The following is a 16,198-nucleotide window of genomic DNA, read 5'->3' on the forward strand; positions in this document are numbered from 1 at the left end:
AATAACTGAACAAATGATTTGTTCATGATACATATTGCCCCCCGTGAGTAGGTTGAATGAGACATTTAAGAGAGGAGCCAAAATCAAAACACACATTTTGCAGTCCCCCACACCATGCATTATAACCCTACCATTACATGACAAGATCTCCTACTCCCATATAGAGACAACTCCTTAGCCGGCCACCTCACATGCATAATAACAACCAACAACATAAAACCTATCTCTCTCTGTATAAAATTATCACACTCCTAATCTCTTTCTCACTCACTCACTAACGCAAGAACCTGAGAAGCAGAAGAAGAAGAAGAAGAAGATCTTGAAGACAAGTAGCCATTAATAACAAGCTAGGATCTTACTTTTCATAGGAGAGGCTAGCTATGTAGACTTTCTTCTCATTTGCATCCTGCTACCTATGTCTGTCTGTGCAAACTGAAAAAAGCTGATATTGTTGCGGAAGGTCTTTCTCACTTTTCTGGTTGGTACTACCCAGAATTGACTTTAAAGGAAATATCAGTAGTTTTTGGGATAGGAGAGTTATTTACAGTTTTTTTTTCTTTGTTCAGTCCTTTTTCATAGGAAGAACTAAAAATACATACCCAGCTAAAAAAAAGGCTGAACAGTCAATATCTATCCAGATTCATCAGTTACAGAATTCTCTTTTTTTACCCATAAATAAAATCCCCATCTCTCTAATGGATCACTTCCCAATGAACCATATTTAGTCTAGTCTCTTTCTCTTTCTGCACTGTTCTGATTCTCTTTCTCCATCTCTATCTCTCTCAAGGATGCAATTCACAGAAACCCCACCACCTCCTTTACATCAAAATTCTATTACTCCATGTTCAAATTTCATTATGAACAACAACCAGTTTCATAGAACTCGACCATGGCCTGGTTTCTCTACACCAACAACTAATAAGGCGTTAGGAAGTGTTAAAGATGCTAATTGCATGGAACAACTACTTGTTCACTGTGCCAATGCTATCGAAAGCAACGACGCCACTCTCGCGCAACAGATCCTATGGGTTTTAAACAATACAGCACCACCGGACGGCGACTCCAATCAGCGGCTTACTTGTGGCTTTCTTCGAGCTCTTATTTCTCGTGCTGCCATGACTGGAAATTGCAAAATGCTTACGGCTGCTATGGCAAGTACACATCCGAACCATGCTATCCATACTCATAAGTTTTCAGTCATTGAGCTTGCCAGCTTCATCGACTTAACACCTTGGCACCGCTTCGGCTTTGTTGCTGCTAACGCCGCTGTACTTGAAGCCATTGAAGGATTCTCTGTCGTCCACATAGTCGATCTTAGCTTGACTCATTGCATGCAGATCCCTACACTGATAGATGCAATAGCAAATCGTCCGGAAGGTCCTCCTTTTATCAAGCTGACCGTCAGTAGTTGCGATGCTGATATCCCACCTATGCTCGACATTTCTTACGAGGACTTGGGAGCTAAATTGGTGAATTTTGCAAGGTCTCGGAATGTAGGAATGGAGTTTAAAGTTATTCCTTCAAGTTATGCAGATGGGTTTGCATCACTGATTGAACACCTTAGAGTACAACAGCTAGTTTTCACCGATCGTAATGAACCAGAAGCTCTTGTTATAAATAGCCACATGAAACTTCACTACACACCTGACGAAACCCTTGGAGAAATCCATCATCATAGTCCGTATTACTCCATGGAACCATCTTTCTCTTCAACAACTTCTCTTAGAAGTGCATTTCTTAAAGCTCTTAGAAGTTTAAACCCTACTATAGTTGTTTTAGTAGATGAAGATGCAGATTTCTCATCAACTAACTTAGTCAGTCGATTAAGATCAGCATTTAATTTCTTATGGATACCCTACGATGCGGTAGACACATGCATCCGCCGAGGCAGCAAGCAAATGGAATGGTATGAAGCTGATTTATGCTGGAAGATTGAGAATGTGATTGCACAAGAAGATGTACAAAGAGTTGAGAGATTGGAGTCTAAACGTAAGTGGGTACAAAGAATGAGAAACGCAAATTTTAGAGGCATTTCGTTTAGCGAAGAAGCGGTAACGGAGATAAGACATATGCTTGATGAACATGCAGCTGGTTGGGGATTGAAGAAAGAAGATGAAGAAGATCATCTTGTTCTCACTTGGAAAGGACATAATGTTGTTTTTGCTACTGCTTGGGTACCTTCTTATTAACTTTTAAATTTCTTCATTTTAATGTGTTTTAGTTCACTTGATCAATTGTCTGGATTGATAGGGGGAAAGGGAATATCAGAAAGAAAGTACATCTCTTTCTCATCATGCTTAATTTGTTGTGTATATCACTCTATCTATCTGGTCTTCATAGTTGGAGCTGCTTTGAACTAGTCTCCTTTATGACTCTTTGTCTCTTTTTAGCATTAAATTTTAGAGTCAGATGACTAGAGTGTGTGTACTATGTGACATCTCCAAAATCTCTGCTGAGATAGCTAGATATCTCTCTTTATGTCTCTTCTGAATATTCTTAATCTCCAAATGCCTATTGCGTGCTCCAAGAAATAATGGCAAGTTCCAAATGGGACGGTATCTAGCTCAGGTTATTCAAAAAAGCATAAATTCTGTCCGAACTTCCCTTGGTAAGAAGCAGTAAAATTGTGAAAATCTGCTAGCTGTGGATTTCCAATCAACAAAAGAATTCTGGAGGCAGGTATCACTAGACTAGAGCATATTAGCAGTCTTTGTTGTCAAAGTTTCGCTACAAGTTGGTGGCATTGGCCTTGAAAATGACAAACAATTGGAAAGAAAAACAAAATGCAGTTCCAAACTGCAGTTCCGTGATTGTTAGAAAAATCAGAAGAAGAAACTAAAAAAAAATGGAATAGGAAGTGGTCCATATCGCCACAACTACATGTATATAACAACGCTGTTTGGGTGACGATAAAAAAAACAAAAGCTTAGCCGTTTATGAAGAAGACACTTAAAAATAATAGAAAAGAGCAAGATTTCAAGAACTACCGTATTTTAAATATTTCTGTGGGATTAATGGAGAACTGGTGAAAGCCTGAAACTAAAATACCCCAAGGCTTACAAACTGGCAGTGGGGTAGAAACCAAAGGTTAAAGACTTAATAGGTAATGGCTCTTGGGAGTTCACAAAATTTCTAAACAGGGAAGAACTTTTTGAGGTGGCAGCTTTAATGATGCAATTCAGGTGAGAGAGTTTCGGCTAAATCTGTTTATGATTGTAGTCCGTCTCCATTTACCTTCCTTCCGTTGCAGGTATATCGGATTAAGCATGTACCACCCAAAGCTCAATCTTTTGTGTGGTCAGCCCTACACAATGCCATCCCTACCACTACCACTGATAATCTAAATAAAAGAGGCCGCAATATATTGGAGAAGCAATGTTGTCTTCGTGCATAAGAAGAGTTGACCACCAGCCATCTTTTGCTGCATGGTAAGTACACTAGGAAGCTGTGGAACTATTTTCTAGATGGGTTCAGTAAAAAGATGGGCGCAATGCGCTATTAGCTTGTAAATACACCATTTCTTAATTCTTTTCCACCAGTCTTTCAGAATCAAACAGTATTCCAGAAGGGCTTGTGTTAAACTACTGCGATGCTTGCCGAGAGGTGATTCAGAATCAACTGTGGACACAGGGACTGCTAATGCAACTCGTGCAATGCAACAAACTGGTACCTCTGTTCATTAGGCTTTTCTCCAACCCAACAGAATAATGTTCCTCATATTATCTTGTCAGTTGATGCTGTAGCAAGTGGACTTTCACCATATGAGATTGAGTCATCTGGAATGTGAAGCAATCAAAATGTGGTTGATCACTTGTTAATAGAAATATTCTGCACTAGCTCATTCAACATAATAGAGTACTCTACAGCAACACTTGTAAGTTGGCTGCCACTGCTAAAGCTCCCTAAATAAAACAGTTCCGAATCATACTAGATGGAGACCTATAATGCAATGCCGAACCAGATAGGAGTCTGACCCCTATATTTAACAAATTTCTGCCTGTGTGACTACAGAAACTTGCACAGCCAAAGCCCTCCCAATTCTAGATAAGTAAATAAGAACAGAGTTACTCGTCACATACATTACAACATCAGCCTATAATTCAATGCCGAACCAGATAGGAGTCTGACCCCTATATTTAACAAATTTCTGCCTGTGTGACTACAGAAACTTGCACAGCCAAAGCCCTCCCAATTCTAGATAAGTAAATAAGAACAGAGTTACTCGTCACATACATTACAACATCAGCCTATAATTCAATGCCGAACCAGATAGGAGTCTGACCCCTATATTTAACAAATTTCTGCCTGTGTGACTACAGAAACTTGCACAGCCAAAGCCCTCCCAATTCTAGATAAGTAAATAAGAACAGAGTTACTCGTCACATACATTACAACATCAGCCTATAATTCAATGCCGAACCAGATAGGAGTCTGACCCCTATATTTAACAAATTTCTGCCTGTGTGACTACAGAAACTTGCACAGCCAAAGCCCTCCCAATTCTAGATAAGTAAATAAGAACAGAGTTACTCGTCACATACATTACAACATCAGACAAATATGCATCACTGATTCAAGAACTTGCATAACAGTTCCATAATAACCCATAATCAAGTCAGAACATGCTCTACAAGCAAGAAACCTTGAAATCTACACAAGCAAGAAACCTTGAAATCTACCAGCAAGAAAGAAATTGCATCTTTTAACATAAAACTAGTGGATTCTGAATCCCATGACATTCATTCAATACGTATGCAGTTGTAATGCAGACTAACAGAAAAAAAGTAGAATTTGTTGTCACAATAAAGTAGCATTTTAAGTTATAACCATTTCAAAAGATAAACACTAGAATTTGTCGGGGTTCAGTAACCAAATGAAGTCTACAAAATTATCCAAAGGATGTCTACAAAATCATTTCTAAAGTATCATATCTTCTTAGGAAAAACATCACCCCCGCAATAAAATACCAGCCTTACATCTTCGTAACAGCACTGCAATCTTAACGGTACTGTAAAACAAAGAGAAACAAGTATCAGTAACAGCATAATCCAAGATTCTTAACTACCAATAAAAAAAGGTGTACAGCAATTAAACTAAGTTTTCATCAAGTCTTTCCTGTCTCAGACTTAAGTTCATTGTTTCTCATCGAGCAAAATTAATGAGAATACCCAAATCATATAAAACCAGTTCACAATAAATGAACGATTGCAAACTAATGTTTACCTTGATGAAACCAATTTCCTTGGCGTTACTGCGGAAGCACTGTCTGCAACACATGAGACCATACTTCCTGATAATAGCATGAGGGTTTCCACAAACACGGCTGCATAAAATGAACAAGTTACATAAGCAAGAAGTCAAGAGGACAGGTAAATCATTTTCGGCAGGCAATACAAAAATGTAAAGAACTAAAGTTTCATTTTTATTTAATAAAATTGACAAATGACAAATCTAACTTACGAAATGACAAACAACACTATCAGTTTGAAGGTATAATAGTGCAGAATTCTTCTAATGAGCTCTCAGAATTCTGCACTATATATACCTTCAAACTGATAGTGTTATTTGTCATTTCGTATGTTAGATTTGTCATTTGTCAATGGACACCCTTACAAGCAGATTTCAGCCAAAAAGAGTAGCTACTTATCGACTCATAATATGAGTTCATAGCAGGACAGTGCAGAAAATTGAATCCCTTCACACATACAGAAACATAGATGCATAGCACTGGCAGAATTCATCAACCCAGTATTCATCCACAAGTACAAGCCTAGTACTACTACACATTTCATTACAATAAGGATAATTCAAATTTGAGGCACTATCAGTGCTTATTCCACCCCCCAACATATATTTGCAAGCTTATATTATAATCAGCATATAGACACCAACACAACTTCTAAGCTTAATCCAACCTTTAGCATCAAGATACCTTCTAGATTACTAAGAAAATTCACATCTTAAATCTCATCGTTTAGAGTAAAACCCATCTTTCAACAAAACTGACATGATATATATACAAACTCCAGATTCAAACAAAAAATAAGAGCACACCCTCATCTAAGGGCTCTGTTCTAAGCTAACTGAGTGAAATAAATCATAGTATCAAACAAAAAGTTCAATAAAACATATCAAATCCTAGAGATTCAGCTCAAACTATAATCAGTATAAAACATATTAGAGTTTCATAGATTCATCAAAACAACTTCAAGACTAAGAAAAGAAAACAGATGATGGATCGGTGAGAGTATTGTTCATACCAAGTACGAGAACCAGGTCCATAGTTCTTAGGGTGAGAGTTCCAGACATTAGCGTGCCCCATGATTGATTCTTCAAGAGAACTTTTGCTTAGCCGACTTGCAGAGAAAGATGGAGGAGCGCAATAAAACCCTAATCGTCAAATAAAAGTTCAGAAGGCGAAAGGTAAAGATGTCTTGGAATTTTATAGGTCACGTGAAAACCCTAATTCTTTTTCTATTTTGTTGGCATTTACAATTCGATGCGCCTCGATGGTTCGAGTCATCTGCCAATTCTCATCTACTATCTTTGCCGTTGGATGAAATATACTAGGTTAAGCAGACCCACCTCGAGTTACTAGTCAAGCCTGGACTGAGTGAGACGGCCACTTTCTCCTCTTACCCGGACAACCATGGTTTGCCATCGACACGTCCAGGGGTGGATCAAACGTAGACCAATTCCCTGAGATTTATAGGGGTGGATTTTTTTCCTGACGAAATTGGGGCCTGTCAAATTTTTCTTCCCACTCCACCAAATTGTTATGGGCTACTAAATTTCTCAAAAAATACTAATTTACCCCCAAATACTAATCTTTTCATTTTCAGTAAATCCAAAAACATCAAAAACTTAAACCTAAAAAACAATCTATTTTCATCATAATCTTTTCAAATTCTCAAAATCCTAATCAATTTTTTTTTTATCTTCTTCTCCAACGATTTTCGATCTAACCAAGAAAAAGGTAAATCTCCATCAATCTGTTGTAGTTGTTTCATTTCCTCGTTCATTTACATGTTTAAATTTTCGGTTTTTGAAAACCCAAATCTCTGATCTTACCCAAAATCGGTTTATCTTGATATATTGAATAAACCGATTCTGGGTTTTGTTCTTCAGCCATGAAGAGTATGCAGAGTAATCGGTTTATATGATGATTAACATAAACTGATGCTGGTTCCTGAATCGGAATATGAAAAGACATCTCCAGGATCGGGATATAAGTACAATAGAAAAATCCGATTCTGGGTACAAATAATTTTTTTTAACTATGCGATCCCATAATCAGGTTATATTTGCTTATTAATTTACCGATTAAGATTATCTATTCAGATTCCATTCCATAATCGGTGTTTATATATGTATCACATAAACTGATTGTTTATGTTTGACATTCATGTGTGTTTTGTTGTTAAGAATCGGATTACATATGTTTTGTTAGAGCATTGCTCGGTCGAACTTGCATGCGTTGCTATCTCAAGCATGTTTGTCAATGTTAGTGATCAAAACTATTAGTCTTGATTTCTAGTCTACTATAGCTAAAGTCTCGGACTAGGATAGAAAGTGTAGTTGAGCTTAAGAACTCCATGGCAATCATCATACAAGACGGAGAACTACTCAAGGAACTGGTGGAACTTCATCGACTAAAAGGTATGTGGAGACTTGAACTTATCTATCACTCAAAAGTCTATCTACTCTATCTCCTATCTTTGAGACAAAAGTCATTTTGCTATATGATAGACACATTTTTGTGTCTAAATTATCTCGATTCTATATATTGATAGTGCTCATTTTTGTACTTATTATGGTGTTTTATGTGTGTGTAGGTATTTTTGGTCGATAAACATTTTTGGAAAAATCTGCTTGAAAAGTTGCGCGGGGCACCCCTGGAGGACACTTGCTATTCGGACCCCTCAAACGGATAAGGGGCAACCAATTACTAAGGGGCATCCATTTCAGGGCAGTTGCTAAAGGGAGACCAGCACAGGATAGGGGGAGGTCACTTTCTTCTCAAAATTCGAATATTTTTTTTGGCGGGAAAAATAACCAGTGAGCAACCAAATTTTCGTTTGAATTTCGAAGATTTTTGAGTGAGATTCAATCGCTGAAATTTGCTGGGCTAGACGTGATTCAACTAAACAAGCCTGGTATGTGCGCTGGAATCAGTCGAATTGGGCTGGATAATCCAAAATAAGGAAACAGAGTTTGAGTTTTATACGGGTCTCTGTTTGGGTTGATTTTTGGTAATTCAGGGAGACTAAACGCGTGAAATTGTTTCCTAAGGTAGTATTCTATCTAAGGAAGAGTTTAAGACAATCGGGAAAGCTCAGAATTGGCTAGGGAAGTCGGCAGAAGAGATTATTGCCGTGACTTGCACGTAAAGAAAAAGCGAGAATTAATCGTTATTTTTAGGTTTTTGAGTAGTATAAAAGGTGTGTTTAAGTCCCAGGAAAGGTAACGAAGTTATTGGAGCAGTCGCAGAGGAGTTAGAAACCCTACAGAGCCATATTGATCAAGTTGCAGGAAACCGTATTCTGCTGCTGCTGCTGCTGAAGAACATCCGCTGCAAATAAGAACAGCGTCTCAAATTTGTAATGCTGCTACAGTGACTTCTTTGTAACAGTCAGTCCTTTGTCTTGCAACGCCAATACATCGTTGCAAACATCCAGTGTTATAGTTTTTCATCTTTAATCAACTTTTGAGCAACAAACATGTATTTTGAGCAAGTGATTAATATGAGGAGCTAAACCCCATTGCTGAGGCGATAGAGGAAGCTATTTTTCCAACAAGAAGTGGTATATTCTATTTTTTTTATTTATTTGCAATTATTTTATGATTATTTGCCTTGGTTGAAAATTGTTTGAATGATCCTTGTTAAGCAATTGTGATTTCTTTTGATAGAACATACTTGGACCTAGGTTTTTGATGTTCTATGCTTTGGATTTACACTTGTTATTTTGAGAATCTACTAGTTGCAATAAGTTAGAATCAACTTGAACGAGAAAATTGCATAAATATAAATATTGGGATTAAATCACTTTGAACTTGGAAAATAGTGGAATCTTAGCCTCAGTGTTCTTTTAATATTGATATCATCTTTGATTGAGTTTGTGACAATTTTTAGTTTGTTTTCTATTTTAGTTTTAGAATTTAAGTCTATATTTTATCCTTCGCAAGTCTGAGAATCGAACCACTTTTACCACTATCTACAAATCACATCAATTTTTGGCGCCGCCGACCGGATTTGCTTTTAGGGTTTTTAGACTTAGTTTTTTTTTTTTTTTTTTTTTTTTTTTTAGGTTTTTATTATTTTTGTTCTTTTTTACGTTTTTGGGTATTTATCTTTTGTCTACAGGTTTTGGATCATAAAACGAATTGAGCCAAGGAGTTTGGTGATTTCGTAAGGACTGGAACTTAAAGCATAAAGACTTGGAGCGAAAGATTAAAGCGAAAAGAACGAAGAAGAAGACAATTTCTTTTTAGATATTTTTTTTTAGGGTTTGTTTATTTTTCTTTATTAAAAAAATAAGAGAGAGAGAGAGAGAACTTTATTAGGGTTTGCTATTTTTGTAATTTTTCTTTTCTTTTTGGACACTTGGACATTGGACTTTGGACATTATTATTTTTAAACCCTAAGAAAAGGTTGGTTTAAATACAAACTGTGTGCAGGGAAGGACGGTGATTACGATATCACCTCGGCCCCTCGGGTTCGTACATAACATAGGAGTTGTGGCCCGAGTCGACTTCAGCGGTTCTTCGCCCGTCTGGTACGGGAGGAAAGTTTTTCGAAACACCCGCGAATCCCCTGTCAGCGGTTTTACTGTATTCCTTAAGGTGAATATGTGCTGAGGACTTGAATACGGTTGCTTTTAATTCCTAGTAAAGGGCAAGGACTGACCATACAAGATAAGGGTTCGGATTTCATCACCGTTCTCTTCTTGCCCGCCTTAGGAACACGAAACCAAACGCGAACCTAAGCCTAAAATTTTGACTAGAACGAGACCTATAGGGTAACGAGCTTAATAGGAAAGTCGTTCGAAGAATATTGGTTACTCTTTTGAGCATACTTCGAAGTTCTTGACGGTTTCTGTGAGTTGAATGCGTGACTGCGCCGCCTTGTAACCGGTGAGGCCTTGGGTACCAAAGCTCCACTGAGCTTCCCTCGCCTTGATTCAACTTACTTTGACTCAGATTGATTCCAGAGGGGTTTGATCATATTGTAACGAGTTCCTTTTCGAAAGAATAGAAGCTGGTCTAGTGACAATCTAAGTGGATCCATCATGCTTTTTGTTTGTTAGAAATTTAGGTTTGATTTGGTTGAGTCAGCCTTGTTTTGTGTTTGCATAGAATTTCCTTCCTTATTATGTTGCATGTCTGAACGTAAAAGAGATGCCCTAGGTAGATTTGTTAAAGAGAAACCTAGTAGTTCTAAGCGTCTTGATTACCTCAATTTAGAGAGTCCGATTCGTGAAGATTCCGTTTTTGAACGTCCGTTTGAAGAGAAAATCCCTGATAGTCCAATAACGCCAGAAATGGCAACTTTGAAAACCTTGTTGAATCCTACTAGGACTACTCGTCCCTCGTGTATCAAGTTACCTGAAACTGAAGCAAATTATGAACTTAAGCCTGGAACCTTACAGTTGCTCCCAATCTTTATAGGAAAAGAAAATGAAAACCCCTATTTCCATGTTAGGGACTTTGAGGAAATTTGTAGTACCTTGAAAATTAGAAACCTTGATGATGATGCTTTAAAACTCAGGTTATTCCCCTTTTCCTTAAAAGATAAAGCCAAATCGTTGATTTATAGTTTGGCATCCGAATCAATTGAAACCTATGAACAACTTACATCCGCCTTTTTGAACAAGTTTTTCCCTAGGCACAAAACCTCGTCTATTAGGACGCAAATCTACACGTTTACACAACAGGAGGGAGAATCTTTGTATAGGTATTTGGAAAGGTTCAATGATTTATTAGCCCAATGTCCTCATCATGGTTTAGAAAAGGTTAGGTTAGTTCAGATCCTTTATGAGGGTTTAGATTATCCCACCACAACTACAGTAGAGTCCATGTGTACAGGTGGGTTTGAAAACCAAACAGTTGATAATGCGATGACATACTTGCATGAAATCGCCGAAAAGACCCAACAATGGGAAAGTAATAGGGTACCCCAGAAAACAATTCTTCTAGGCAAAGGAAACGTTAATAGGGTAGAAGAAAGCTACGAATCAGATGCCAAAATTGCTGCTATAGCAAAGGTTAGAAGCTTTAGAAGTGGGTCATACTAGTAGTAGAATAAAGCCTTTTTGGGAAGGCAATACTGTTGAAGAGCAATCCAATGCTCTCTATAATAACACTAGGTTTGATAACCGTCAGAAGTTTGACCCATATTCAGAAACCTATAATCCTGGATTGAGAAACCATCCCAACCTTTCTTGGTCTAAGGGCCAGAATCAAGGTCAGTCTAGTAACTCTCAAGCTCCCCCAGGTTTTGGCTATACTAAGAATCCTTCACCCCCGGCACAGTTTCAGAACCCTCCGGATAAGAAGATTATGAGTTTAGAAGAGTCTCTTGCTTTGTTAACTCGTAACACTATGCAGTTTCAGCAATCTGTTGCTCAAGGTATAGAAGAAAATAAGAGAATAGGTCAGGCTAACTCTCAGGCTATTTCCGAGTTGAAAACCCAGGTTAGTCATATAAATAAGTCTTTAAGAGAAAGAGGTAAGTTTCCTAGTCAAACTCAACCCAACCCTAGAGGAGCTCATGAAGTAGGTGCAAAACCATCGAATCAGTTGAATGCTATTAGAACCCTTAGGAGTGGTAGAGTAGTAGACAATCAGGTAAACATGCCCAATAGTGAACATACTGTAGTTCACCCCTCAGGATCTCATCCCTCAGGACCGCTAACTGAGGGGACTGATAAAATTTCCAATGATGCTGACTCGGTTCCTAAGAGGTCTGATCCTATGCCTAGAGCCCCATTTCCCTAGCTATTAGCATCAACAAAGAAGGAATCGAACTTTAATGACATATTGGAGGTTTTTAATCAAGTTACCATAAAACTTCCTTTATTAGATGCAATTAGGCAAATTCCTGCTTATGCCAAGTTCCTTAAGGATATGTGTACGCGAAAGCGAAAACTTAGCGTCCATAAGAAAGCCTTTTTAGCTAGTCATGTAAGTTCAATCATTCAGAACACTACCACTCCAAAGTACAAAGACCCAGGTTCCCCAACCATTGCTTGTACAATAGGAAAACACCGGGTAGAAAGAGCTTTACTTGACTTAGGAGCTAGTGTGAACTTACTGTTGTACCATGTGTACTTACAGCTAGGTCTTGGTGAAATGAAACCTACTCAGATAACACTGCAGTTAGCTGATAGGTCTGTTAAAATTCCTCGAGGAGTTATCGAGGATGTTCTTATTGAGGTCGAAAAGTTTATTTATCCTGTGGATTTCGTGGTCTTAGATACCCAACCTGTCCCTGACCTAGAGAACTAGATACCTGTGATTTTAGGTCGCCCATTTTTAGCTACGTCTAATGCGATCATAAACTGTCGAAATGGTATTATGAATCTACCTTTTGGTAATATGACTATTGAGTTAAATATTTTTAATTTCAATAAGCTACATTCTGAGCTAGATGACACGTGCATTGAAGAGGTGAACATGATAGGAACCTTAGTTCAGGAGTCATTACCAAATATCGCATCGGAAGATCCATTAGAGAGTTTTCTAGCCCACTTTAAAATGGATTTCGACAAAGATAGCAACATTGAACAAGTGAATGCTATGTTGGATTCTATTCCTATGTTAGATACTGATAAATGGAAATCTAGGTTCGAACCATTACAAGCTTTTGAGTCTACCTTAATCCCTTATTTAGAAGAGCCTCCTAAGTTGGACCCTAAATCTGCATTCTTAGGGCCATCTAAGACTTTGCTTATGATTATAGCATCCGATCAGGACAGCAGGCCAGAAATCGTGCTTCAAGACAATAAAGAAACTCTAGGGTTGACCATACATGATATGAAACATATAAGTCCTGCAGCTAGTATACCTCAAAAGAATTTCGAGGATGAACCACCCCATTATAATTCAGAGAAAGCAATTGACCTTTTTCAGGAACCTGATGGTCTAGAAGTTAGGAATATTGTGACTAGTCTATTTAGAGACACCCAAAATTCTAAGTTTGTGGGTAGTGATCGTCAAATAGAAGTCCCTAACTTGGGACTCGAGCCTACTGCATATGAGGTATCACTTGAGTCTATTCAGACTCCTCAACCCGATCCTCCTGATACTATCCAGGAGGAAATCCATCTATTAAAGTCCCGTTTTTCGGATGAATATATTTTTCAAGACACTCATATAAAGCCCAATCCAGTTATCTTGCAAGAAACTTTCACTGAGGTTGTGCTCCTTATGTTATTTTTTCTGATCCTGTGCAGTTATTTCATATTAGTGGCAGTTTTATTTGGTTTTGATGACCCACAGTTATTTCGACTATTGATATATGATTTGAAAGGTAACTAGCCATTTTATGAAACTTGATGTCTACTGAAGACTTTAAACTTAGAACTTCTTGGGAGGTAACCCAATATCATGCAACACGGTAATATATTTCCTTAAATCTTTAGCTTCAATGGTAACTGTTTATCCTTGTTCATGCTTTTAATTTCATCTTTAGAACATTGAGGACAATGTTAGATTTAAGTTTGGGGGTAGGGGAGAAACTTTTTAGTTGCATTAATAAACTCCAGATCCTAGAAATTTATGTTTATTAAGGATGGCACTAACCAACCTAAGTGGATGGAAGCATTTTGATTGTAGGAGTTGAGGAACCAATCTGATTAGATGGCAACATCTAGAAGAGTCTATTCATAAAAGCACAGAGCTCAGGTGTTAGAAATAACATGATAGTTTCACCATATCTCGTTCAGTCCTTTTCACTTCTATTTTTATTTTATTTTGTTTTTAAACTATGTTTCTCTAAGTGATAGATGGGGCCCACGATTCAAGTTATTACCAATGCTAGGGTGAATTAGAGTGATTGAGATACCATGAAAAAGAAAAAAAAAAGTTGAAAAAAAAAATTGAGACCAGACCATTTGACCAAAAGGAATAAATTCAATAAAGTCGACCACTGGTACCCTTGTATATGCCAGTTGTGTTGACCTAGAGTTAGGTTATCGACCACTGGTTCCCTTGTATATGCCAGTGTGTTGATATTAGTCAGACTAATATCTCAATCCATTAGGATAGGTTCATTTTTGCGAAGGCCTTCAGACAGATATGGGAAACGTCGTTCACTTAGTAAACATCAAAACCATCTATGTTTTTCTATATCCATCTTCTTGATCTATCCATGTGATTAGTTTTGACTCCGTATATTGATGTCCATAGTGCAACTATTTGAGTAGAGTTCTGTCACTTTATATGAATTTTAGTATGCTTGAGTGCAAACTCGTGTACAGCAATTGGAATTTCGCATCAGGGTACTTCCTCCTATAGTCAATAAGTATGCCAACCAAGGAGATTCTTTAGTGCCTTCCAAGGTTCTGCGTAGATAGCTAAGGTCTGGAGTAAAGGTTTTGTGGGTATACCTCTTGTAAGCCCTCCGGAGACAACACTCCGCCACTAGGGACACTTAGGGGTTTAAAGGCTTATTGCATACGCTAAATGCAATCGACGATGCCTGCGTCAGTGAGTTAGGATTTTATTTTATTTTGATCGAGGACTAGCAAATAATAGGTTTGGGGGTATTTGATAGACAAATTTTTGTGTCTAAATTATCTCGATTCTATATATTGATAGTGCTCATTTTTGTACTTATTATGGTGTTTTATGTGTGTGTAGGTATTTTTGGCCAATAAACGTTTTTGGAAAAATCTGCTCGAAAAGTTGCGCAGGGCACCCCCGGAGGACACTTGCTATTCGGACCCCTCAAACGGATAAGGGGCAACCAATTACTAAGGGGCATCCATTTCAGGGCAGTTGCTAATGGGAGACCAGCACAGGATAGGGGGAGGTCACTTTCTTCTCAAAATTCGAATATTTTTTTTGGCGGGAAAAATAACCAATGAGAAACCAAATTTTCGTTTGGATTTCGAAGACGTTTGAGTGAGATTCAATCGCTGAAATTTGTTGGGCTAGACATGATTCAACTAAACAAGCCTGGTATGTGCGCTGGAATCAATCGAATTGGGCTGGATAATCCAAAATAAGGAAACAGAGTTTGAGTTTTGTACGGGTCTCTGTTTGGGTTGATTTTTGGTAATTCAGGGAGACTAAACGCGTGAAATTATTTCCTAAGGTAGTATTCTATCTAAGGAAGAGTTTAAGACAATCGGGAAAGCTCAGAATTGGCTAGGGAAGTCGGCAGAAGAGATTATTGCCGTGACTTGCACGTAAAGAAAAAGCGAGAATTAATCGTTATTTTTAGGTTTCTGAGTAGTATAAAAGGTGTGTTTAAGTCCCAGGAAAGGTAACGAAGTTATTGGAGCAGTCGCAGAGGAGTTAGAAACCCTACAAAGCCATATTGATCAGGTTGCATGAAACTGTATTCTGCCGCTGCTGCTGCTGAAGAACATCCGGTGCAAATAAGAACAGCGTCTCAAAATTGTAACGCTGCTACAATGACTTCTTTGTAACAGTCAGTCCTTTGTCTTGCGACTCCAATACATCGTTGCAAACATCCAGTGTTATAGTTTTTCATCTTTAATCAACCTTTGAGCAACAAACATGTATTTTGAGAAAGTGATTAATATGAGGAGCTAAACCCCATTGCTGAGGCGATAGAGGAAGCTATTTTTCCAACAAGAAGTGGTATATTCTATTTTTTTTATTTATTTGCAATTATTTTATGATTATTTGCCTTGGTTGAAAATTGTTTGAATGATCCTTGTTAAGCAATTGTGATTTCTTTTGATAGAACATACTTGGACCTAGGTTTTTGATGTTCTATGCTTTGGATTTACACTTGTTATTTTGAGAATCTACTAGTTGCAATAAGTTAGAATCAACTTGAACGAGAAAATTGCATAAATATAAATATTGGGATTAAATCACTTTGAACTTGGAAAATAGTGGAATCTTAGCCTCGGTGTTCTTTTAATATTGATATCATCTTTGATTGAGTTTGTGATAATTTTTAGTTTGTTTTCTATTTTAGTTTTAGAATTTAAGTCTATAT

The 16,198-nt window shown here is 37.7% G+C and overlaps 2 protein-coding genes and 1 pseudogene across 2 annotated transcripts; 1 reads left to right on the top strand and 2 right to left on the bottom strand.

Annotated features, from left to right (window-relative positions):
- The first annotated feature begins 273 nt into the window (after positions 1-273).
- On the top strand, positions 274-2,350 carry LOC113287499 (scarecrow-like protein 32). Its single transcript, XM_026536277.1, has one exon. The coding sequence runs from the start codon at positions 789-791 to the stop codon at positions 2,187-2,189; it is 1,401 nt and encodes a 466-aa protein (XP_026392062.1). The 5' UTR covers positions 274-788; the 3' UTR covers positions 2,190-2,350.
- A 2,334-nt stretch (positions 2,351-4,684) lies between these two features.
- On the bottom strand, positions 4,685-6,443 carry LOC113287502 (40S ribosomal protein S29). The gene is made up of 3 exons (XM_026536279.1): positions 6,261-6,443; positions 5,224-5,323; positions 4,685-5,008 (listed from the first exon to the last, which is right to left on the bottom strand). The coding sequence occupies exons 1-3, from the start codon at positions 6,320-6,322 to the stop codon at positions 5,000-5,002; spliced, it is 171 nt and encodes a 56-aa protein (XP_026392064.1). The 5' UTR covers positions 6,323-6,443; the 3' UTR covers positions 4,685-4,999.
- Positions 6,444-10,905: 4,462 nt separating this feature from the next.
- On the bottom strand, positions 10,906-11,005 carry LOC113341522 (annotated as a pseudogene).
- Positions 11,006-16,198: the final 5,193 nt, after the last annotated feature.

Source organism: Papaver somniferum, chromosome 1 (genome assembly GCF_003573695.1).
Source record: "Papaver somniferum cultivar HN1 chromosome 1, ASM357369v1, whole genome shotgun sequence".
NCBI lineage: Eukaryota > Viridiplantae > Streptophyta > Magnoliopsida > Ranunculales > Papaveraceae > Papaver > Papaver somniferum.